Here is a 26,651-nt window from a genome sequence, read left to right as displayed (position 1 = left end):
CCCGTAAAGGCAACATGAGGTCTCCGTGCTGCACAGTTGACTCCTCCTCGCCTTGGGGTCATATTAACTGAAATGCCTGCGAGAAAGCGGGAGGACGGTTCGAGTACCAGCTGCCCATTACAGGTCCTTTACTCCTGAACTTTTGGACTAGTAAACTTGTTTTTGTTTTTTCTGCAATCATGAATCCGCCCTGTGGGAGATGCAATAAACCAGTTTACCCAACAGAAAAAATAAACTGCCTTGATAAGGTAAGGTGAAACAAGTTTAAGCCCATCCACTGACCTTAATGTGATTTACTCTAATGTATGCAAAGATTTATCAGGTGAGTTTCAAGACTAACTTATACTTTCAATTTTATTATAGATATTTTAAATTTAAAATAGTTTTGTCCACTTGCAAAAGTTCTTTTTTATTCTACAGTTTTAAAAATATTTTTATGCAGTCATATCTCATGTGATGCTTTAACTGGGTGCATATTTTGTACAGTCACAACCAAGCCAAAAAAAACATGCAAAATGGAAGTCTAGATAATACACATAAAAATCAACTAGAAATTGATCCAAATGTTAAAAAATTTATATCTTACATAATCAATAATAATCTATGTATCTGTGGTTTCTCAAATAGATGTACTCTGATCATTTTAGTGGAATCAGATGAATATTATTTATAATCAAGATGATCTAATCAATTTAAGGACTTAATCAAAGCAAAGTGACCTGAGTTACAGAGATGTTATCAATTCCTGATTTCTTTTGGGAAAAATGGCTTCCTGCAGGACTTTTATTTAATAATGCAAAAAATATATTTATGGGAAAGTTTATATGCATAGTGCATAGGTTTAAAAATGCACCTAATTTCACAGCATTATTTCTCACAGTCATTTTCCATTTGAACCATTTCTTATTGGAAATCTTTTAGTGAAGCGATGGGAGAAATAGAAACAGATTAGTAGGACAGCTGTGGCCTTATGTAGAGGAGTCAAGGGATTTCCCCGCTCAGAGAGAGAAAGAGAGAGAAAAAAGTTTTATTTTTTCAAATGAAAAACCATTTAATTCAATCAGCCAGTAAGAGTGAACAAGATTTCCACAGTGTTCTGTCAAAAAAGGTTAATACAGATCTAAATTTGTGTCGATGGAAATGCATTTTCTTCTAAGTTTAATACTTCAGACTTTATTTCTTCTCTTTTTTCCTAGTATTGGCACAAAGGTTGTTTCAGCTGTGAGGTCTGCAAGATGGCCTTGAGCATGACGAACTACAAAGGCTTTGAGAAGAAACCTTACTGCACTATGTGAGCGTTCACAGCATGCACCACCATGATGACTAAAACAAACACTTAAAATAGCTGGATAGCATCTGACTCTTTGTTAAGAGCTTGCAGTATATTTGAAAGAAACAAAACCATATCTAAAATATAAAAGATGTGGTTACCTTTCCTCTGAAGCCTCAGCATTAGCATTTCAGACGTAGACGTGGTGGTTTTTTTGTTTGTTTGCTTGCTTTTTTTTGAGCCAGCCTTATTTGGATGAAAGAGTCAAGTGCTAAGTTATGAGGAAACGCTAGCAAGCTTGTTCAGAAAGCTGCATCCTTTTTTTTTTTTTTTGCGCCTGTCCCGTTTGGCTCTTTTGCCATCAGAATTGTTGTCTAAAGGCAAAGAAAGATGCCCAACGGATTTACTTTACCAAATTGACCATCCCAGCCTTGCCGTAATGGTCCATTTGATTCACCTTTTATTGTTCATTTTATTTTCACTTACTGAATACGGGACAGACTTGACTGGGGGAAAGAAGGGGAGAAAGAAAGAGGGAAAGAGAAACAGCTGAGAAGAGGGACGGGGGAGAAGGGCAAAAGACAAAAACCAACAGAACGGGCAGAGAAAGAAAATGCATATATCAATCACCTGGATCACCTGCTGAGAAAGAAAAAAGAAAACAAGCAGAAGAGAACAAGAGTAATAGAATAAACAACATCACAATGATATATGGGAATATGACAGTAAATACTAAATATTAAACATTATTGTGCAGCACATAAGATCAACAGAACACAGTGTGCTTTGAGGTAGGAGCCAAAAAGAGTGTAGTTTGTGGGTGTGATCACCCGTGTGTACACCTGTGAGCATGGACGCGCTTGTTTTTTTAAAAGGTTCCTTCATGTAATGATCTGCTAGAGGGTGTGGGGGGGGCACAGCCCCGTCCTCCAGGGCATGAAGCAGGTGTGGAGGAGATCAAAACTCCAGACATCCAGAGGCCCCCAGAACACAAGAGACCAAGGAAGAAAGCTGCATCCTTACACTGTAGAGGTGATCCACACAGACACTGTGTGTGCTAACTAGTGCCAAGTAACTGACTAATAAATTATAGAATTTCATTCACTGAATTTGAAGCACAGATTTCTTGGACAGGCTGTGCTTTGCAGCATGCCATATTATAAGTCAGATATTATGAGTTTGCATTAACACACGAGGTCCAGAAGTACAGTTCAGTAATGCCGATTACTGGAGGTGAGGCCTACAGTATCAGCTATGGGCTAGGTGTTGGCACACCTGTCAGTCAAAGGGCTCAACTACTTTAGGCCTCAACAAAATCCAAATGAGTGATTTCTTGGGGAAAAAAATCCACTGTACAGTAATCATAAAAGGCGAATATTGTAAGTTTATTGCTGAATTTGGACATTTTAACATGGGAGTCACTTTTGGAGCCAGAATAAAATGGCCTTTAGAGACACTAGTTTTTGACGTTTCACTTTTTCAGCTCCTTTAGGTTACTGCTTGTTATTAAGTAACATTAGCGTCAATCAAAATCAGTTCATTACGCAACTATAGCCACAAAATTATAATACGTAGCATTATAGGAATTATTTACTACGGCCTTTTTTTCTATTATCTGTGCAAGGTGATTGAACAGGTTTGGTTGTTTCATCATTAACAAATCTACCACATGAGCAGAAGTTAAATTCTGAAGCAGTTGAGCAGGAGAAGCTGCAGGCAGCATGTGGAAGTGATGGAAAAGAGAAGTGTGAGCAGACAGATTGAATCATGTGATTCCAGTCATTCCTAAAGATTGACGTGAGATTAGAAATTTGCTGTCCGACTGTTATTAAACAGCAACCCGGGTTCATCTATTGTGCTCTTTACATAATATTATAAGGCACAAATTATTTGCAGAATGAACAAATTAATCAGTTCATTCAATTCAGTTTGACAACAGTTTGCTTCTCCTGAAAATCAAATATTGCAAAAAACAAAGCAGCCAAGCATAAAGCCATTGAACATCCATAGGAAGAAGACATTCAGCAAAACCTGAACTAAAATGTACGGAAAAACTCTATCAGCCAATCATATTGTTGGGCTGGATTTCATAGAAGATTGCTGTTATGTTGTAGGACTTTGGTTAACACCAATCAATCTAATCATGGTCTTGCTGCTTAACTGGATAGATGGGTGGATGAATGCATGATGTGAATCTTCATTTATCTAATTTCTTCCCTTCTGGTTTTTTTTTTTCAGGCATTACCCCAAAACCTCCTTCACCATAGTGACCGACACCCCCGAGAATCTGCGTCTCAAACAACAGAGCATGCTTAATAGTCAGGTGAGACTTTAGCAGTTCAGGCCTATCTCTGCCATCATTTACATCTTGGTCTTGACCAGCAGAGAAAGGAGATACTGTTTGCAAGCTCACTGCAGCAACATCGCTTGGTGTTACATATCTGTCAGTCCTGATTGCCTCTTTTCCGTCATCACAGTGTTGAAGGTGGTGCGAGAAATAACAGTTCTGCTTTGGTGTCTTTGATAACCAGATATGCCAGGGAACTAAATGTTACACTGTAAAAGCTGGGCATTTTAACAGAAGTTGCTTTGGCTCATGTTTTATTAAAATTAGCCCTGAATTTTCCGCCATGGCCCTCACACTGTCACTGAGAGCAGTGATTCCAACTTTGGTGGCAGCAATTGTTTGGAGCTGTGCTGATGTCAGCTTTTTTGGCACCAGCATCAGTCTTTTTAAAGGTGGAAATAAGTGGAGCTTTTTCTAGGTTAAGCACTGGCAACAGCAACCCATTGGTGGAAAAGTTCTATATATATATCTCCTTCACTCAGCTCGGTATCAGAGCAGGAGATCAGGACGCAGATCTTGGCTCTGCTCTCATGACAATTGGATTCCTTTGATTAAATCAAAGGTACCCTTTGATGAGTTACTTAAGTAAGGACATGGTAGCTTCATTTTGAGACTCTACTTTTACAACATGAGCCAATCTGACATTCGTGAAGTTCAAATGCGTTTCGTCAGGAACTCTTGTAAATGATCAGAGGTTTGAGAGCATTTTTAAAAATACTCTCAGATCCAGTCTCCTTTTAGCCTCTGATGTGGTACCGGCCTCCTTTTCCCTGCCATCCCTGTTCTTAAGCTCTAATCTAATCACACTGTTCATGCCAACATGTTCTAACCTGATCAAAGAGATAAGTCCTGCAAGTCACGCAAAATTAAAGAGATTCCTTCACAGATTAAACTTTAGGGATCATCTTGCCACTCAGCATTTTGAGGTGAAGCTTCTCTTCCCTTTTAAAAGGATGAAAAAAAGTTAGGCAATCCACTCACGACTGCATTTCTGCAAGACCCGTGCAGACCTGTATTTGTTAGACAGAATATCGAAATTTGCAGAGAATAGTTAAATTTAGTTAACTGAACACAGCATAACCTTTTATCAGTTCACGTTTCCTGTTTATCAGGAAATGGTTTCTATAGCAAAGTATTCATGCACACTTGCACATTTGTTTTGAAATTTTCAAGTACTTTAAAAAAAAATGCATAAGCTGGTGAATGGTATTTTTTCAGTTCTTAAGAAAAGTGAGGGGTACTTGTCAAAGTCTGACTTGCATAGGCCCATATGCTCCAAAATCAGTGTCCTCCTTGGTCATACTAAAGTGTTTACTGCAGATGCACTAAGGTGCTATTCACAGAATCATTAACATGAGCTTGGTTGTTATTACAATAAATTAACAGCAATGTGGGTGTTTCACTTCTTAATTACCGAACTGTATGACTGGATTTTACATATAAATATGTAAAATGAATATAGCTGAGGGGGCACAGTTAGCTTTTTGGATGGTCCTCGACCCCTACCCCCATTCATAATGTCAGCAGTTAAGCTAAACCAATTGCGTAGGTATGCAGAACGCTAATCTGCATTGCCAAGAAAAATCATCCAAGTGAAAAATGTGAATTTTGTGAATTATTTAATACATAAACTGTTTCTGAAAAGAGAGGACACAGTTTTAAATGTAACTTTTACAATGCAATAAACAATGCAAAGGTCTTATAATGGCTGAAAAAATCTTAAAGGTTGCAGTAACACAGCAGAAACCATTACACGTGTATTAAGGTACATGAAACCATTTGATATTTTTGTAGCTTCATTGATGTCATCTATAAATGCATCAAACAGTATTGACTTTCAGTGCTGCTATTCTGTTTCCTTTGTCATCGCCTTGCTATTTTCAAGTGTTTCTGTGTCAACATGTGGTAATAAATCAAAAACATTCATGGTAAATATTAGCACATCTGTTTGATGAGAGGCACTGTGACCTACATCTGCCCAGTTCACTGAGGTTTGTGAGCATTCACTTATGCACAGCTCTTTTAAGGTCCCCATCACAACAATTCACCTGGGCTGAAGTGTAACCTTGACTGGGTCATTCCCTTCTTTTGTAGATTTGCTGCTGTGCTTGCAATCATTGTCCTATTGCATGACCAAATGTTGACTAAGCTTTAGCTGTCAGCCACATGGCCTCACTTTTGACTCTAGAATACTCTGGTATACAGAGTTCATGGTCGACTCAGTGACTGCCCAGGTCCTGTGGTTGCAAAACCTCATGATGTGTAAGGTATATGTGGTGCTTGTTTGGTTTGCTGTTCTTTATGGCTCCATTTCCACTTTGTTCTCCTCTGTCAAAAGCACATTGTTACAAAAGTCTTGCAGTTCGTTCAGATGCAGCTTTGCAAACCTAAACCATAATGCCAAGTAGGGCTGAGTGATAAGAGGAAATGTACCTGTTGGGAGGGGAGATTAATGATGCAGTCGCAGCGTGTGGGAGAAAAAACTGAATTACGTGCAGACAGCTTAATATTGCCATGGCTGTTTATACTGGATGGTTGTGATAAAGCCATTTTAACCATCATAGTGGGAAAAATTTGCGATACATTAAGTTTATTTGGTATATCGTCTACTGCCATGTAGAGGCTTTGTCTAACCAACTCTTCCAAACAAGCAAAAAAATGTTTCACCTTTTTTCTAATTTTGCTGTTATGAATTTTATTATTTAACATGTTTACTGAGGTGTGTAGGCTCTGATATATAACTCTTGTTTTCTTTTTTTATTTCTCTGAGCACAGTCTAATTTGGGGGGAATTTGCTGGGAAATCCACCCCCGGGAAGTGCTGAAACTTTTTGACGATCAGTTAATTAAGTGTATTTGATTAGCAGCACTTGGCTGCAACTTACACTCTTAATTCATATGGACACAGTAAGGCTGTACTGAGTTTTTCTGGTTTTCTATTTTTTCAAAGGATTGAGTCCTATAAAAAATGTGACTGTCTTTTATTTTTTATTCCACTAGATTCCTTTTAAGCTGTCTCTTTGAACAGTTAGTCTCTAAATAAACAAGCACCTGATGAAACAGGACAAACACGCCAAGAGCGGCTGTATTTTTGGTTAGCAATTTAATCTGTCGTTTCATTTCAACACGGCTGTTATAACAGCATGATCAAATTTACACCACCACCCCTCCCGTTCTGCGCTTTACTCATCAAACCAGCCCAGTTCATTGTTTATAACCATAAAAGTCTCTGCAGTCAAGCTCTCTTACCGAGGAGGCATATTCCTCATAGCAACATCATGACTCACTTATGTTTGCATGTCTGCGTGAGTTCGCGGGGATCTCAGATTTACTTTCAAATAAACATGCAGGCATGGAATAAGTTTGCAAGTGTTTCCTTGAGGTTTTAAGCTTCAAAAACTCTCACCAAAAGGCCATTTAAAGCCCTGCATGAATCAGTTTTTGTATATTTTTGATTAAAATGCAGTAAAAGTGTTTAACATGATCATTTTAGCAAGTATAACCCTTTAGAATTGAGAATTTAAGCCAAAGCATTGCCCTAAGCTCCTTTGTCTAAGTTAAAAACATTAAAATGAACAATAAAGACTGATGAATGAAAATTTACAGGCGCTCTATAAGGAGGAGTTTGAAAAGAACAAGGGGAAAGGTTTCAGCGCCGTGGCTGACACTCCAGAGATGCAGAGAGTGAAGAAGACACAGGACCAGATCAGTAACGTATGCTCGGTCCACCTTAAAGACCACCAAGAATCGAATTCTCCGATTACCTCTCCAATTATAACAAATGATCTTCCTTCTTTTTTTCCCTCCTTCTTTAAAACATTATTGAAGGTTGTGATGCGGCTTTGCTATCTGCATGTCTGCATGTCTGCATGGGCTTCCATACCATCTTATTCTTTACATGTAAAAGTCTTTGTTAATCATCCTTTGTTGGCTTTGATTCAGTGCTGCATTCAGGTTGTGCTACATTTGAGATGAAATGAAAAATAATAATAATCCCAGGAAGTTAGGCAGGTGTGCCTTGCAAAATAATAAAAGCATAGATGAAAAGTTCTAAAGAGATATCTGCTTAGTTTACAAGCTTCACTAAAATGTAAGCATTTGCAAAATGTCTTAGATTTTCCACTTCAGGCTGCAAAGAAGCCATGAAAAGAACTATTTTCTTTTAGTGTGCATGGTAGACGGGCTGCAGGATTGGATTTTTTGTTGCTGTAATAACAGATCGTTGTAACAGTAAAACGATGCACAGTGTAACTGAATGCGGCTTCATTTTAAAACTCGACTTCCGTGGCTTTAGCTGATGTCAAAGATAAAACAATGCATGCATTCGATATGTAACAAAGCTAACTGTTTCCTTCCACTTGTGTCATTTAACTTGTTTAATGTTTAAAGAAATATTGGATCATTGTTGGGAATGTGACCATTCACTTTCTTGGTCAGAGGCAGATAAAAAGATTGACAACACTCTCATGTCCGTATGCTAATAATGAACCACCAGCCAGTTGGCTTAGTTTAACCATTAGGCCTCTTAATATCAATAACATTACCCCCTAAGAGCTGCAGATTCGTTTTTCCACTGTTTTCACAGAGAAAGTGTTCACTAGTCAACCTTATACATGCTTGAAGAGGAATTTGGGGGACAGACCCAACAGTTAACGACTGTTAGCGGCTTCATATTAACTGCTTTAAACCGTCCTCATAAAATCTAGTCAATAACAGCTCTAAGTCTGTAAGGCCAAAAGGAAAGATATAGACCTTTGCAGTTAAACCTTATAGCAATAAGGAAAGTCAGTACACACAGATGTTATTGTACCTGGGCTACAATGCAACCAAGATTGATGCAAAAGAAAGGAAGCACAGCATTGCTACATATTTTTTAGTCATAGTAATTTCAAGTGGTATCTCCATCTTTTCAAAAAAAAAAAAAAAAGGCATTCGGTTGGATTTTAATAACAGATACAGCTCAGTCCTGATACACAAAGAGAGTGGAGTTAATTTTTTTAGAATAATTTTTACCAAGAAAGCAGTTTTTTCTTTAAACTTCAAGTTATTCTTCTAAAATAACTCTGAAATTTGCAGGCCCTTTACAAGGAGGAGTTTGAGAAGAACAAGGGGAAAGGTTTCAGTGTGGTGGTCGATACTCCAGAGATGCAGAGAGTGAAGAAGACACAGGATCAGATCAGTAACGTAAGTGCAGTCATGTTGTCAGACTCCTTCAATATCTTCTAATAGAACTTTTGTATCTTCAGTTTGCTCTTCACTTGCAAAAATAAGGGAAAACTGCTGGATGTTTGGCCTTGACTGTCAAACATCTGGTATGCATCTCACTATGGCAACATTTTTCAGTTCCAGAAGGATGTCATAGACAGATGCAAGCAGCAAGTCTGCAGATGTTAAAAAAGGCATTTTAGTTTTCAAAGAAGAAAAGGAGAAAGTCCAGATCAGGATTGTAGATTTGCTGATGGCTTCATACAAAGCAGAGAACATGTTGCTGCAAAGAGCAGCAAAAGATGTCAAGAGTACAACCCTGCAGAGACACACAGGCACATTTCAGGCATTTCTCTCCATCCACTGAGGAACAGCTGCCCTATATGGTCAAAGTCTCTCAGCTGTGGACACAAAGGGAACTGCTATCCACACACACATACACACAAACTTTCTCTTCCTCTCTCATGAGAGCACTAGTTGTAGAAAGGAATCATGGGTGATAAGCTGTGTGTCAAAGGGGCAATCTATTATTTTTGTCCACTGGTATTAGTATGAGTCTTTTTCTCATTTCTCCACCCTCACTTCCCACTTTAAAAACAATCCCTTTCCTCCAGTTTTATTCCCACAAATTCCTGTTTCTGTTTACTCCTCTCGAGGTTTCTTGAGGTCACAGGAGGCTGCTCCTTCTCTTCCTTAAGCAACATCCAGTTTCCTCTAAGTACTAGACCCAGAGTTGTTTTTATTCTTGGGGGACATACTGTATGTTGCACAAGCAACATACCAAACTAACAACAGAATAAGTTCAACACATATAAAGTTCAAGAATCTTTGAGTTGCTTTGTGTCACTGAATACCCCATCACCAGCAGCTTCTGTTGGAAAACGCTGAAAAAAGCAGTTTTTAAAAATAAGTTGCTTTCAGACAGTTAGACCAAAAAAGGCAAATACAATTTACTGCATATAAAAGCTCAGCCAGTGATGTCACTAGGTCATTAGTGAAATTCTGTTTTAAAGCCTCAACTTGAATATTTTTGGCGTAGCTATGTTGGTTTATTTATTTTTTTAATCAGTGAGGGGTAGATCTCCATGACATATGACAGTGATCTGTCATCAGTATTAGTCTGAATGCCAACATAATTGACAGCGTAAACACATTGTTTTATTAAATAATATGTTAAATTAGCGATTGAGACTATAAACATATTAGACAAGTGTCACAACTTGGCTCATAAGGCCATGGCAAAAAGGTTGACACACCGCTTGCCAATATAAACATTATTTATTAAACCTAATTAAACAACTGAAATAGAAACTATTGACATTTGCAAATCAATGGCCTCAGTGACGTAGGGTGTAGATGAGTGAGGACATGTAAGCAAGTGAATGTATGTGTGTGTGCAAAAACAAGTGCTATCTAGGGTGTGATGGTCACAAGGAGCAGGAGGGAAAAAGAGATTGCCAGCTCTAGATTTATAGCCTGGGAACAGCTGGCACTAACAAACCCTCCTCTGCCCACCAGCGACATCAAAACAAATGAGAAAACCTAAAATAGTTGATTCTGTTCATCTAAAACGTTTCTCCCACTGAAAACGCTACATCCAGATGAACATAATCAACATTTTTTGAGATTTCCTTAACTAGATGATTGAACGTGCATCAAGACAAATGTGAAAAGGTTGAAAACAAGAGTCAGGGGTCGTCACACGTCTTTACTAACCACAAAGATAAACTGAAGTGTACGACTGCATTTGCAACTTCCTTTTGCAACCAGTGGAGAGAAACATAATTATTGATAAGTGTAAGACGCACCAAAAGAAGCTTCTAGGACATGCTGTTAGTACAGGTAACTGCGCAGCAAGTTTGATAATGCCATTAAAAAAAGCTTCAAAACGCACAAACATGGCAAAGCGGTCCAGTTCAGAGGACCCTAACTATAACCCTAACCCTGTTATTGGAAGTGAAACCTTGAAGACAGCTTTTGGCTACAAGCACACCTGCACATCAAAGTGATTCCCTGTTATATCCAAATGAATGAATTAAAAATAATTTGCTGTTTATTTAATGAAGGAAAAAACAGTTCTCTGTATTGGGCTATAAACATGGTATTTAATGATATAAAGGTCAGCATTTTTAACATGGGAGCCTGTGGGGGCTTTTTGAGCCACTCTCAAGTGAAACTAATGTGACAGTGGTTGACCTTCAGAAAGGAGCAAGTGGGCTGCAACTACTGAAAATAGACAAATAAAAGCAGACACTAAATAGATGTGGGTCTTTCTCTCTCTGCGTCTGTGGCTGCAATATCCACTCGTCATCTCTCAGCACCTCCTAAAATGGTGAGCTGCTTCTCACAGTGGGAGGGTTTGCTGAGGCTGAACCGTCAAATGTGAAAGCTTAGCACCCCCGTGTGGATTTAACATGTGTGCATGTGTGTGCAGATAAAGTACCATGAAGAATTTGAGAAGAGCAAGATTCGAAGTGACGCGCCTCCTCCGGAAAATAGGCAAGGTGAGACAGATCCTTACACAGGGACTTTATAACAGTTTTCCCTTTAAATGTGTGTATGAACTGTGTGTGTGTTTAGACTATGAGGACCAGCCATCCAACCCTGTCAGTGACTTTGGTCAGTCTGCTGGACAAATGCGTACTGCTGCTGTAGCACCACACAGTGGAGGGGTAAGAACAATACATAAGCAAACGTATGCCCAAAAGTATGTGGACACATACATTACACCTGTGTGCATGCTCTCTTTTAAGATGGGCCTCATTCTGTGGGTACATCAATCATCTGGAGAGATTCCTCCAGAGGTTGAATCTGCAGGGATTCACTATGAATGTTGATTGATAAGGCCTGGCTTCCAGTTCAACCAAATCTATTTTATACCAGAATAGAAAACCAGGTTTTTATGGACGTGACTGTGTAGACTGGGTAATATGTTGACCAAAAAAGCCACAAGAAGAAACACAAGCTGTTGCACAAAATTATATTTTCTATACACGTCATTTCAAGTGTGCTCCCACATTTTAATAGTAAAGAAAGGTGTCTACACACTTTGGCTCATACCCTGTATTTGTGTGAAATGTTTTTCAAGCTTTTTTAAATTTTCTCTTGTCTCCTGCAGCAATAACACAGATCCCGGATACTATCAATTCATAAAACACAGCTGTAGTTTTTAATCTTTCACCATAGGTGTGAATGCTCACAGTTTTAGACTTTAGATTTGATTAACTATAAACACAGCAAGCTCTAGTGAATTAATATTAAAACTTCTTGCCATGTATTACATTTGCTTCTGTTTATTTTTCCTGTAGGGAAATTAAATTCAAATGTATCCTGGTAGACTGTGTGCTCTTTATGTTCTTATCTGCTATATCAGTGTGTCTGCATGTCTGACTGGTTCTGTTCATTCATCTCTTCTCTGTGTGTGTTTCCGCTCATTCAGAAGCGCTACCAGGCCATGTACAGCTACATGGCAGCTGAAGCGGATGAGCTTTCTCTGCAGGAAGGTGATCTGATCTTAGATGTGGAGCCGATAGATGAGGGATGGGTGTTCGGCTTTAACCAGCGCACTGGGCAGCGGGGCATGCTTCCTGCTAACTATGTACGACCTGTGTGAAACAAACAGTTCTGCCCAGCAGATATTCAGAGATCCACCTCCTGCCCTGTGGATCTGCTGCCCGCACCTGCAATCAGGCTTTAAAAATCACCTTTTTGCAAATGAAATATTGCATTTAAAAAGCATCCCTGCCTGGTTCTGCTTTGCATTTTTTCCATAAATGTAATTTTCAAATCGTATGATGGGGCTCTGCTTATGGTTTCTTTGACTTCCATGAAGAATAAATATTGATAATAAAGCTTTTATGTTTGTAAGGTCAAAGGAGAAAGGAGGAAAGGAAACAAATTCACAATAAAACCCATTCATCTTCAGATTTACTAATTATTTATATTTTTGAAGGGTAACATTTACTAGCACAGAACCCACTCTTAGAGTAGAATGTTATCCAGTGTATTTTTAAAGCTACAATTACTTATATTTTTACAATTGCTTATGCTTTTATTTTGCAACATTTTCCACTCTTAAAGTGATAAAAAAAAAGCTACACTAATATGTTACATCAATACCTTTTATTACTATTTCACAGACAATTTTTAAACGTTAAACAGACAGCACAACATGAAACCACAAAACGGAATAATTTTACCCAAAATTAAAAAGGCTTCATTTACAAATTAAGTTAAAAAGTATCTTATCTAGCACCATTTTTCAAAGTATAAATACATATTCCCAACTTATAAATGAAGACATTTCAGTGAAGACTTGCTCAGAATCTTGGTGTCTAGTCTAAACATAGTCCTCTCTAAGTTTTAAGAACTGGCAGAAAAAAAGCTCATTCTCTTCTCAAGTGTCCTCTGTAGCTTCGATGGCAGCCAGCTGAGCTGCAACCTGAGCAGCTCTGAGTTTTGTCCAATGACATCCTCACATAACCTGAAGAAGAGCAGAACACAGGAAAATACCTCAGCGTGCAGTTTTATTTATTCAAGGGAACCATTATGTTTTCTGTCACCTACACTCTCACCAACCACTTTATTAGGTAGACCTTGCTAGTACCAGCTTGGGGCCCTCTTTTGCCTTGAAAACTGCCTTAATTATTTATGATACAGACAAAGTGTTGAAAGCATCTCTATTCCTGCTGCTCACGGGATGTTTTGTATTTTTCAGAGAATTCTCTCTAAAAACTACAGATGGTTGTGCAGGAAAATCCTAGAAGATCAGCAGTTTCTAAAATACTCAGCTCGGTTTGAAGTTTAGCAGGTTGTCTTGGTCATGAGCTGAGTTTGTCATGTAACCAGACGATTAGATATTTGTGTTAATAAGCCGTTAAACATGTGTACCTAATAAAGTGACCTGTGTTCGTATAATACCAAGATAAAGCTTATTAATCTAACGCCTTGCTGCATGTGAGGCAGCACAACTACAAGGAGTTGCACAGCTGTGTTTGCAGACTTTATTAAAACTGATTAATTCTGTGTAAATGGAGGTTGTGAATGGAGGTTTCAGTGATGACAAGAAATACATGTGTTAAAGTATGAAATGATTAACACAACAGAAAGTATGAAACCCATGCTGCATCTTTGTTAAATGAATCCTAAAATTTTAGTTAGGCATACCTGGAGAGGGAGTAAGGCTGAGTCTGAAAGATGAGTACGTCTCTGCAGTGATGTGGTGATGGAAGCCTCAAAATAACCATCTGATGACAGGATTCAAAATAATCCCATGAGGATGGATGATACATGCAAGAATCATTATACCTTTTTTCCCTACTTGAACGTTTTTGGGCACAAAAATTGAATCGGTTTATGGTTGCCACACTTAGTGAACACTCTGTATGTCCTACTGTACGGTCATATCAACGTTTGCACGGACTTCTTGCAGATAATAAATCATAAAGACTTTCTTCAAATCCCTGATATTTTCTAAAGTACTGCTACATTTAACATTAAGAATGAAATGTCAAAATGCTTTTTTTCCCATCTTTAAAGCTCATGATTTCTCTCCCACAAACGGTCCTAGGTTCATTTTTTCTGTGCAACATCAGCACCGGTGATCCCAGTCATCTTATTTGAGTTAGTTTTCTGTTTGTGAATGAAGCATAATGCTAAACGTTCTACATCTGAGTCTGAGATGTGGCTTTTAGGGTTGTTGTTGTTTTTTTTTTTGCAGTTTCTTTGAGCATTACATGATCTGAACTTGAGGGAAACACATTGGGAGACATCGTCAGCTTCCCTCTCGTAAATAAACTTTCTGACTGTAGAATGATGGACTTCAAATAAAATGGAAATGACCCAATAACCCTTCCCAGATCAATTAGCAGCAATAATGGCTTCTCTGAGATCATTGCTGGTGTCTCTCCTCCTTCACACTGTGCTAACACATAGCTGGAGGCTCCAGACCAGCAAACTGCCAAAATGTATGTTTTTATAGAGCTCTCCACACTTGCTGATGATCTGATAAACAGATAATAAACTTCACTTTGGCTTAGTATTTGTTAAATAAATAATGGCAATTTGTAAAGAGCCATGTTGTTGTGGTTCATCTGAGGCCCATTTACCTCATTTTAAGACCCGTTAAGGAACAAATTACTGTTTCTGTTGCCTTGATATGTAAAGCCTTAGAACTGAAAGAGGTTATTTTTCACATGACTCTGCAACACATTGCAGGTGCATTTAATACTTTGAGCCCTTAAACTACTTATGCTTCATTTATGTAACACTCCTGGTTAAAGACGACGCTGTAATTGGTTGACTCAACAAGTTACCTTAAGAGTAATGGGGTTTAAAAGTATTTAAGGAAAGTTGCTGTTTAATGCAGCAGCCTTTTGATGATGTCTGCAACGGGAAAGGATTATACCACAATGGATTTATTCAGTAAGACCTTACAGTGTAACAAAACAATATGACCGATGTTAATCACATACCGAATCCATGACGATGCGGAGGTTCCTGCTTCCCCCAAACACCACAACGTCACTATCCCTCCCCAGGCACGCCGTATGGAAAACTCTGACAAGTAAATAAAGGTTTACTGCAGCAAGGCTTAAATTTTGTGCATTTTGAAGTGTTCTGAGGAATAAATAACAAGATTTTATGGATAAAATAGACATTTCTGTGAGAACAAATTATGATAAAACTATGAAGCTGAAACACTTAATTTTAACATTTACAGAATGATTTTAATTACCTGGGCTTGTCTTTGTGGGGGTTTATCATCTTGGTCCACTCTCTTGTTTGTGTGTTAAACTGCCAGGCATCATCTAAAAGAAAGAGGCTCATGATAAAATAACGAAGCTTCACTTTCACAAACCATTCACTTCCTTGAACCAAAAGAATGATTATATGCAATCAGAATGGTTATCTGTTTTATAAATGGCATCAGGAAAAACAAGTGGGGATTTGCTTAAATATTTGGGAGTTTTTTTGGAAATCGGACCACAAAGAACCACTTCATTTTCTGCCTCTTTATAATTACTTTCATTCTTGGAGTATTTTGTCTCATCCCATAACAGATCGGTGCTTATTCTGGGTTCTTAGACTTACTTAAAGTATCTCCATTTGTGCCAAAACCTCCGTACATGAACAGCGTGTGATCTGACGTGGGCGTCATGGTATGCCAAGAGCGACCAAGAGGTGCAAAAGCTGAGGAGATGTCACTGTTCAAAAAAGATAAATAAAAAAATAAAATAAAATACAGAGCAGTGGTCAGTAAGCCACTAAGGACAAATCCTGTTAGGTCATTGCTTTTGTATGTGTGCAAGAGTGAAAGAAAATTTACAGTTTGGTCCAGGTCCAGGTGTCCAGGTCTAAGCAGAACATGTCCAACTCTGCTGCTTCCTGCAAATGTAAACTCAGATGTTAGGCATTGCTCTTGCCTGAGGCACTACACTTGGCTGTAAATGACTGCAGCACTCAGCATTAAAAGAAAAATATGAAGTACAACAACTTTATAAATTTGTGCACATCTGGACCGGTTATTTTGCAGCTGCTATTTTTAGACTGTATGTAAAAGAGGGCCCGACATAATCACCCCCTGATGGCCATTTAAGGAAAGTTCAAAGCACTTCCATATTTGCTGCACTTTTCAGACCTGGAAGCTATGTCCATCTTTTATGTACAGTCTGGAAATCCTGTTTGACTACTTACTGGCTCTTCCACCAGTCTGTCAAAACAACAACACATTTTTATTTTGAGGAGAAGGAGGACAAAGTTACAGGAAGTTACAGTCTGCCAAGTAGGGCAGGTGGTGAGTTAGTAATATGCTCTTGTTTTCACAAAAATCTACAACCCCTCAGCCTCCTAGTAGACACACCTATGGTATCAATTTCAAAATCACCCTGTTCTCAAGCTATTGCATTCACAAACTTAGGTCTCCACGCCGCCCGATCAGTGGCGTGACAACAACACCCCATCACCCTTTTGCAGGTGAGGGGTAAAAAACAGATAATTTCAGGTTCAGCTCCACACAATCTTGTGAATGCTGCAGTGTCGATCCTCAATATTAAAGTCGAATTAAAAGGAAGATGATGAAACAAAATTGGAATATGTCTGTGAAGGTTCTCAGTCATCCAGGTCATCGTAGTCAAAGGAGCTTGCAAAGAAAAGCGTCTGGACTTCTTTGAGTTACTTGAAGACGTTTCACCTCTCATCTGAGAAGCTTCTTCAGTTCTAAGGTCAAATGGTGGAGAGTCCCAGATATAAACCTAGTGGGAGTAACCCCCCACAGAGGGACAAAAGGACCCCCTGATGATCCTCCAATCGCCTGAGCCAAGGTGTGAAACTGGGTGTGGGTCCCAATCAGCCAGAGTTTCGGGTGAGCTCATTGTGAAACCTGGCCCCACCTTATCATGCAAATTCCTGAGGTCAGATGGCCCAGGATGTGAGTGGGCGTTAAGGCGTCTGGGGAGGGATCTCAAAACTGGATTATAGATGGCAGACAGTTGGTGTCATAAAACACCGTCTCTGTTCAAAGATGGTCGCTCACAATGGACATAGATGGCTTCTTTCACTCCTCTTTCAAACCATCTGTCCTCTCTGTCCAAAATGTGAACAACAAAATCGGAAGCTTCACACAAAGATAAAGGCATACATTTAATATGCCTTTAAGGCCACCAGTTATGCTGGTCTCAATGCCTACTTTGCTCTCTCATCTTTCTTACAGGACTAGTTACATGCAAAGTTATTTTTTTCTTCTTTGTCTACACCATTCTGGGCAAGAAAGGTGTTATCAGCCTTTTAGAGCGCCTTGAGGTTTATGTTCATTGTGTGATCCCATGGGTGCTTACGTTACACTTTCACTCACACCTGTGGTGAGTGAAAATATATTTGCCTCTTTGTGTCTCCATATAGAGAAGCTGCAAGCTGATATGAGTTGGTGTATTTTTTCAGTGTGTGTAGAGCTCAGAAATATAGGCGTTTTATTACGACCTTTAGCATTTGAACATGGACTTTGTCATATTTTTTACTGTATGACAGTCGAGTCAGTCTGAGGTCAGAACAGAATTTTTATGGAGCAAACTAATAATATTGGCATGCTGGGAGAGGACTGGAGGTGTGGAAGGAGATAAACCTAAAAGGGGCAGCTGGGAAACTTAACGTGATTTATAAATCCTGGAACTTTTTGGCATTTAAAATCATATTTTTGGAGAAATAAAGTTTTAAGAGAGTGACTGTTAATCTGCCATACACTACATGGCCCACAGAATATATATTATTGTTGAGCATCTCAATATAAAGCTATGTCCATTAATCTGCCGTATTTCTGCTCCACTTTTCTGAGATTTTCCCACCAGACTGTAGCTGCATTTGTAAGGTGGAACACTGTTTTTAGGTGATAAGCCTTGACTTCCACCTCATCCCAGAGAGGGTGGATGGGATTGAAGTCGTGACTCTGTGCAGGTCAGTCAAATTCTTTCACACCAAAAAAGAAAACCATTTTTATAAAGGATCTGGCTTTGTGCATGAGAGCGGCTTCACGTCACAACAGGAAAGGGATGTTGAAACAGGAAAGGGCCTTCCCCAAACTGTTACCACAAAGTTGGAGGAAGAGTATTGTCCAAAATAGTTGCAGTATACTTCAGCATTAAAGTTTCCCTTTGAGGACGACAAAAATGCAGATCAACCGATACAAAATAGGTTGCGTGCAAGAGTGTCTGCATATTTTTGGCTGTTTATGGTGTCGTTAAGCAGCTCAGAAAAGTGAACTCACCACACCACCACTGATGTAACCTTTGTTCCCCAGCAAGGCACTGGCATGGCAGCCTCTGGGGGATGGAGCAGAACCCTGAACAAAAGAAAACACACCATTTTATTATAAAAATCAGCAAAACACAAATTATAGTTTTGTGACATCATCCTTCTCCTTTTTTTAAATGTTTTTTTATTTATTATAGGCCCACCCAGAGCATCATCCTTGCTGGTCTGATAAGCTTGACAAGAACTGATGAGGCTGGTGATCTTTCCCCACAACCATCAAACCCATTCCCCACAAAATGGTCCTCAGATGATGAAGCTTAGACCCACAGCTTTTCCTGGAGCACCACCAGCATTTCAATACAGTGATTTTACCACTGCAACCATCTCTTCGCTTTCAGTTAGACCCTAATTTTTCTACATACATGAAAAACCTATTATATACCCACCATGCTGTCATATGGTATTCTATTATATGAGCATTGTAAACACAATTTAGGATGTAGCTAAAACCTTAATTCCTTCTAATGGCCAGCAGGGGGCGACTCCTCTAGTTGCAAAAAGGTGTCTAATTGTGTACAAGTCTGTGGAAAAACAGCCCTCAGCTCCCTTAATTATGATCTCAGTAAACACTTTATTTGTGAGTGTATTATCTCAGTTGCTATTTTAATGATTTATTAATTATTTCAAGGTATTAATTTAGTAAATTACAGAATTGTTTAAAAGTGTGGAATTTTTCAGCTGGGATCAACTTCTGCTCCAGTCATTTGGTTAAAGATAATAAAAAATACCATTTTAGTGTGTAATGCTTCAAGGTCATAGTTCAAAGGTCAGACATCAGCGTGTTGTTAGAAAGCAGGCTGATGTCAGCACGTTGTAATAAAAAAAAAAATCATAAAACATCAAAGTTTTAGTGTAGCTTCTGGTACAGCTGTGTCTGAATACAGCCTCTGAGAACTGCTAGCATGGATAGCCTAATAGTTCAAAAGTAAGACCATCTTATCGTTTTACTCACTTGAGTCTCTGGCATGCTCCATGTAGCTGTGAGTGTGTCAAACACATTCACCTCACTGTTCCATCCCTTGCACAGAGTTACTTCATTTACAGCTCTTGACTAAAAAGAAAAACATATCGATCATCATTAGTAAAACAACGATTAACCAATAAATTGGCAACCAAAGTTCTATATCAGAGTAATATCTACCCAGGACATCTCTTCTAAAGTGAAGTTTGATGACGATGTGTTTCGTAACTCCCTCAAGGTCTTGCATCCATATCCACCAAAGTAGATCAATCTGCACAGAGACAACATAGGAGAGAATACTGCTCTTTTAACTTTCATTTACAAATGAAATTACTGAAACCTGGAAGAATTTGTGAAAAAAAGAAAAAAAAAAAAAAACCAATACAAACAAACATCCTTCAATTAAACAAAAAAAATGAGGTAAAGGTGCAACATAAACCCCTGCTATTTGTATTTGTAAAACTGGGGCTGCTATTCATTGACAGCTTGTGTATTGTAGTAACTGACCTGCCTCTGTGTACCCAGCAGGAGTGTTTGTTACGAGGTGAGGGGGTCGTTCCCTTCGTGTCAGTCACTCTCTTCCATGAGCAGCACGGCTCAGAGAGGTCAACGCTGAACATCTACAAACACCGTTCAATTTATTAGACAAAATAAGAAAAATACACTCGCTGGCTACTTTGGTAGGTACACCTGATCAGTTGCTCCTTAATGCAAATATCAAATTAGCCAATCATATGGTCAAATGCATTTAGGCATGTTAGACATGGCCAAGATCAAACTGTGGATCAGAATGAGGAGGAAAGGTGATTTAAGACTTTTAATGTGGCATGATTATGGTGGCAGATGGGTTGATCCGAGTACTTCACAAATTGCCGATCTACTGATTTTTTCCGCACAACCATGACTTGGGTTTAGAGAGAATGGTCAGAAAAAAGAGAAAATATCAAGCGAGTGTCAGTTCTCTGGGGGAAAAAATGCCTTGTTGATGTCACACATCAGAGGAGAAACCAAACTGGTAGGAGCAAATTTGCCATAAACAGCATGAAAGCAAGGATCCATGCTACCTTGTATCCATGGTTCAGGTGGTAATGGTGCAGGGGACATTTTTTCAGCACACAGTCTAGCCATCTAGCCAATTTTTAATTCAAACCTTTTTTTAAAGGAGCTCCTGGCTGCTTGTGTTTGTATTTTATTGTCAAAAATGAACCACAAATTCTTGACTCTTAATTTTGCATATTATATGGATGGTAAATCCACACTGCTTATGCACCTTTTCATTTTAAAAGCCATTCTTTGTGAACTTCTAGTCTGCCTCTACAGAGAGCTTTCACACGCTTCAAATAGCTATCAGAACAGATGATCGAGCTGGATAATCTCCATCCAGTCTCTACAGAGTCTGGTATGAGCCTGACAAAACAGCATTTGTGAAACACACACACACACACACACACACACACACACACACACACACACACACACACACACACACACACACACCATTTGGAGACCGTCTTCATACCCTGAATCAAAACATGAAATAGATGAATCTCCTTTATGCCTCTCTAAACACTGATGTGCAGACAAGCCCCTGCGACTATCTTTATGCACGTCCGATCACATTGTCCAATCTTCCATATCAGTGATAGCCACCAGAAAGCATAAAGAACAGGTCAGGCTCTGAGTGACTTCTAATTAAACATTATCACAACAATGACGTCACACAGCTGAGCCCGTTTTCAGAAGAGACAAATATTTGATGACCTCTGAAAAAGTCAAACAACTTTTACAGCTTTCTTTAAAAAAAAAAAAAAAAAAAAAAAGCTCAGAAGACTTACTCAAATAGTACATCTGAAACATGATGAACAATATTACACTTTAAAAAAAAAAAAATACATAACTTCAAATGTGTTGCTCCTGGGGAAGGAGGCATGCATACATGTACATACATGTAAAGTGTCAAGCAGTTATGCAAGGAATTTTGTTTTGTCTGTTGTTTTTTAGAAACCCCTAGAAAGAGAGCCTTATCTGCTTTCTTACTATCGTGCATCTTAGTAATATTGTGCTGAAACTGACTTTAAAAAAAAAAAAACATGTTTGCTTTTTTGCAAGTTACCAAAAAATGTAAAGTCTGATATCAAAAGTTGACGGGCGGGTAGCTGGGTGTAGTTTTCCAAATATATTCAACTATCCTTCAAACAGTTCTGCTGAAGTATGTACTCCCACTGTGAGCAAGTCTAGCAAAGTTCAGAACGATAACTTGATCTTCACAAGAACAAAAGTGCCAAGATGCTGATGCCTCTCAGGTCTAACATGTACACCAGCTCAAGTCACTAGCTAACTTTTTGACTTTGTGTATGCTAATATTTGCTCATTATATCAAAGACAAAGAACAGCCAGTGTATAAATGCAATTTTCCAATGTGAATGAGACATTTTAATATATATATCCAGCAGATCTCTGTCCAGAAGAGCTACCTTGTATCCATGGTTCAGGTGGTAATGGTGCAGGGGATATTTATTTATTTATATATATATATATATATATATATATATATTTATATATATATATATATATATATATATATATATATATATATATATATATATATATATATATATATATATATATATATATATAAATAAAAGAGCTGCCATGGTGACAGTTTGGAGGAGAGGATGGGGGTAGGTGGGAAGGTACACTTTCTTGTCCATTCTTCTAAACCACGATTACATGTTTGTACAGCTCATTTACCAAATTTCACAGTAAACTATCTGACAGGAGCAAACTGGTAGGCAAATTGTCACTGATACATCTACACCCAGTCAAATAGAAAGGCTAAAATAATTTTCCAACAGTTTCACATGTTACCATGAAGTTAGTTAAGTGAAATAGTGAACTTATACTGGTCATATGTGTGAATGTGAGTGTGAATGATTGCCCTGCAACAGACTAGCGACCCATTTTGGATATACCCCCACCTCTTGTTCTATAACAGTTGGGATAGTCTCCACCCCCTTAACGACCCTAAATTGGATAAGCTGAAGAAAATGGATGGATGGAAGTAGCTGGAGTGCTGTTAACAGCATGCTCTGAGAAACTGCAAAAAACCCAAGAGCTCAAACTCTATAGGCCTCTGTTAACATGTTAAATGTAGAAGTTCATGGCAGTACAGTTGTCAAGTACAGTGGTGGATGGGTAATGATTATGGGGCTTAGTTTGCAGCCACAGGAGCATGACCTCCTCTAGATGTGAGGACATCTCTGCGACAAGTTAAAACTTCCTTGAAATTGAGCCATACAAGAGGGCATTTACCTTAAGTACTAATATCTGCATGGAAAAGTTCTTACCCTGCAGAAAATTGTACAATTAGTGTCTCATTAGTGAAACATGTACGTACACTGGCCCATTTTTAACTTACCACCGTGCATTTGTTGGTAGAGCTGAATTATTCTGAACCAACAGGGCTATGCAATCTGCTGTCAGACACTCACTACAGCTTGAGTGAAAGCTCAATAAATAAAAAAAGACTACAAGAAAAGGAACCAAGCAAGTGAACGCCATGGAGCGCATGATTTGCAAGTCCAAGATAAGAAAATCAACGTAAAGAAGAAAATGAAAATCCAGATTCTCCAGCATCCATAGAATAGTGCCAAGATGTCTAAGTGTCAACATCTGGCAATACCAGAAGTATTTTAATGAAAGATATGATCATTTAAAATAAGATGAGTTGAGATAATGAATACTGGAATATGTGGAATATGTTTACACTAAAAAGTTTAGTGTTATGTTTTCAAGAGGAAGTAATGGCTGTATTCAGGTTAAAGACTATTTAAATTGGCTGAACAAGACAAAAAATATATATATCAAGGTCCACACCTCAACCAAGCTGAAACGCTGTCACACAACCTTCTGCATAATTATTTCCTCTGCTGAAGTTTTTCAGACACTACCTTTGCATTTTGATGGATGAACGTGGTAAGTACCAGCTGATTTATTTTATTATGTCCTGATACATAAAACCATAAAATTGATAGAAAGTTTTTGTATGACTGTAGAAGTTTGTTTAAGCATTTATCTTTATCAAACGTGACGCTCAGGTCTGAGTTGGAACAGAATGTGTGGCCCAGCATCTCACCTGGCTGGAGTACCCAGCTGTTTCATATCCTCCAAAGATGTAGAGTTTAGTGTTAATATTAGCACCGCAGAAGCCCGACAGGTCTGGTGGGATGTCTCCAGTCATCTCTCTCCGCTCCCTGCAAAGACAAAAACGTTAAAAAACGCCTGTAAAAGATAAGAAGGTAAAGCCTTAGAAATCTTAAACACACATATAAAGTAAACACTAAGAAAGGTTGGCTTTGGTTTTAGTTGACCTGACTCAAATAACCATAAAAGAAAAGGCTGTTTTTTGAATGCTAAGTCACTTTTATCTAGTTTGTCCTATCCTCTGATACATGTCAGTGTGACACACCGTTTATCTCAGCTGATAAACAGCCCTCATTTGATCTTACCACATCCCACTGTCTAAATCACAGAGCCATATCTCATCACTGGGCAACACGACATCCTGTCCGGCAACTACCTGTGAAGGAACAAAGACAAGATAAAGCTGTGAATGTCCTCTTTTGTTCACTAAAGCTGCACATTGCTGAAAAGCTGTGGTGACCTTAGATGGCTGATGGACATAGCAACAACCTGGATGCAGCAAGATGCAGTTTAAAAAAAATGTTTCTTGTTGAAACATGCTAGAAGGATTTCCTAGAAGGATATTTGAAATCTCCAGTTCATTTGCCAAGTTGGTTTCCGCAGTGTTTTTTTTTTAAGTCTACATATACATATACAGTCACAAACGCATTGAACCAAAACAACTGTTCACTTTTAATTAAAGTGAACAGTTAAAGTGAACAGTTACACAAAGGTGCTTAGTTCAGTAGCAGCTCAAGCTGTAATACCTTTCAACGACACATGCTGGATGCGTGTTATTTGTCGTACTCATAAATACGAACACTGATATACTCCGGTGATTTATTCCTTTAGGATTCAATTTCCTCAAAGTAAACACAGCGAGGACGCACTGAGTTACCATAGAAGCAGTCACCAGTGACTTTTTCTTTAAATTTATTGTCATGACTTGGCTCCGCGTAGAAACACCTGCACCTAATCATCCAGGTAAAGAAAGGAAATTCTAGAAAGTTCATTCTCTTCATCGAAACGTTTTCCCCCACTGATGACGTTCAGATAAACAGAATCAAGTTTTGGGGACCTGCACAGGTAGCGAGGTTATAATTACACCTCGGCTCTTCTTACCTGGTAACCTCCCCACACATACAGCGTATTGTTGTGTATGAACGCGGTGTGGCTGCTCCTCTCCAGCGGGCTGACCGGCGCGTCTCTCTGAGCAGCATCCATCCCAGCTCTGCGCTCTGACTCTCCTGCCTGATGAGCAGCGCCACGTCGCCCAAATAAAAACCGCCGAAAAGTGCTTAACAAAGCTTAAGGTGAATGCTGTGGCGGCTCAGAGGACCTGATCGTGTCGCTCTGGCTCAGAGAAAAGTGCCATCTGAATTGGAGGCTTTGCGGAACGTGTTTTTCAGGCTTGCTGCCTTTGTTTACTCCTCCCATAAGCATGAGCCCTTCATGCAAGTTCGGCACACCAGGTATTGCGTGTTTAGAATACCTAAGTGATTAAGAATCATTTGTTTAGAATGGGCCGCATGAAAATTTAACACATTGCGCGTAATTTCTCTGTGATAGAGTGAAATATAATCATGCTAGTATACTCAACAATAAACAGGCAGGTTAGAAGCAGTGAAGTGGATATTTTAACACCCCAAACACAGATGAAATCAGAACATAGAAGTGCCAAGTATGGCAGGTAGGTTTGGTATTAAGGAATCTGCTCCGAGTGATACATCTGTTCCTTTTCTTGTCAACCTGTTATACAGCCAAGACTTCTCCCTCCTCCCCTCTTCAGGAGCTTCCAAAATTCTAGTTGAATTCTAGTGAAATGAAGGTCAAAACATTAGTTTCATTGATCCTGTTTTTTCCCATAATACTGTAAATCACATTTAATCTGTGTATTTTCACTACATATTAATGGTCATCCACTTCCTTCTGCAGGAGCTCTTTGTCTCTAAAAGCACATTTCAAGGTTCATGTTAAACTTGGACTCAAGTAGAGTAGCTTTGCATTATTCACTTTAAAATAATACTTGTTTTTCTCATACTGGTCTTTGTTACAGCCCCATAGACTGTTTTAGGGCCTCTCGCTTTAAGCCATCCTTCTTCTGATTGGTAAACATAAGGTCTGTGGGACTGCCATGTGCCACATGTGACCATATAAGGGATATCCACACTCAATGAACTAAAACAGAGTCCAGAGTGAGGATCAAACTATCTGTTTAGAACACTTTGAAGCATCAGCTTTCGTCATTTATAAATATTGATTTCACTATTCGCAATTTTGGTATGTTTTTATCTTAATATAAGGATCCCCTGATGTATCCGTATAAATATGACAGAAAATGAAGAAAAGCACAAAATGTCCATCTTAAAAGATGTTGAAAACAGGAATTTCCCTTCTATCTTTTCTACATGTAAAGACACACCCAAATTCCTACAATGATTTCAGTGTGACAGATGGCGATGAAACTAACTTCCTGACTTCCTTATTTCACAGAGGAACTTTTTAAACACAGTGTTATTGTTTTTAACATGACTGCACAAAAACAAAGTTTCCACAGGACTTGATGGAGTCCCATTGCATGACCAAATTTGGACCAAGCTTTAGCGTTGGACAATATGGCCTCACATTTGACAGGGTCATGTGACATGAGCCCAAGGCTGTTAAAAACATGTTCTGCAGAAATATGTGGTCCTCCAGCACACCTGCATTTGCAAAAGGTCCTAAGCCTGTGAAACACCTCTTGCTTAGTCCCTGTTGCAAAGGAGAGTCATCACACCAAATACCAAGACTATAAGACCCGTAGTGCTCACCACATGTCATTATGACGCTTGAGGGGCTGGTCCTCTCGTATATCAGAGTTTTTGTGTCAAATCAAACCTTATT

At 38.8% G+C, this 26,651-nt stretch overlaps 2 protein-coding genes across 4 annotated transcripts; one reads left to right on the top strand and one right to left on the bottom strand.

The window, feature by feature from the left end:
• Positions 1–62: 62 nt before the first annotated feature.
• On the top strand, positions 63–12,745 carry LOC101487384 (LIM and SH3 domain protein 1). Of its 2 annotated transcripts, XM_012920651.2 has the most exons (8): positions 63–248; positions 1,197–1,291; positions 3,509–3,593; positions 7,223–7,330; positions 8,693–8,800; positions 11,256–11,325; positions 11,402–11,493; positions 12,261–12,745. In XM_012920651.2, exons 1-8 carry the CDS (start codon positions 180–182, stop codon positions 12,432–12,434), a joined length of 801 nt encoding a protein of 266 aa, XP_012776105.1. In that variant the 5' UTR covers positions 63–179; the 3' UTR covers positions 12,435–12,745. The 2 variants fall into 2 exon arrangements, with proteins under 2 accessions (XP_012776105.1, XP_004556818.1); XM_004556761.2 differs by lacking the exon at positions 7,223–7,330 and having other exon boundaries at positions 64–248.
• A 210-nt stretch (positions 12,746–12,955) lies between these two features.
• LOC101486895 (kelch domain-containing protein 1) lies at positions 12,956–25,238 on the bottom strand. Of its 2 annotated transcripts, none has more exons than XM_004556759.4 (13): positions 24,891–25,238; positions 24,095–24,165; positions 23,722–23,839; positions 20,094–20,206; positions 19,767–19,857; positions 19,578–19,676; positions 18,579–18,653; positions 16,149–16,207; positions 15,914–16,026; positions 15,558–15,630; positions 15,295–15,379; positions 13,988–14,067; positions 12,956–13,304 (listed from the first exon to the last, which is right to left on the bottom strand). In XM_004556759.4, the coding sequence occupies exons 1-13, from the start codon at positions 24,990–24,992 to the stop codon at positions 13,184–13,186; spliced, it is 1,200 nt and encodes a 399-aa protein (XP_004556816.2). In that variant the 5' UTR covers positions 24,993–25,238; the 3' UTR covers positions 12,956–13,183. The 2 variants fall into 2 exon arrangements, with proteins under 2 accessions (XP_004556816.2, XP_004556817.2); XM_004556760.3 differs by lacking the exon at positions 24,891–25,238 and adding an exon at positions 24,536–24,681.
• Between the last annotated feature and the right edge of the window lie 1,413 nt (positions 25,239–26,651).

The sequence above is a fragment of the Maylandia zebra genome, linkage group LG8 (genome assembly GCF_041146795.1).
Source record: "Maylandia zebra isolate NMK-2024a linkage group LG8, Mzebra_GT3a, whole genome shotgun sequence".
NCBI classification, from domain to species: Eukaryota; Metazoa; Chordata; class Actinopteri; order Cichliformes; family Cichlidae; genus Maylandia; species Maylandia zebra.
This window is presented reverse-complemented; position numbering and strand designations above follow the sequence as displayed.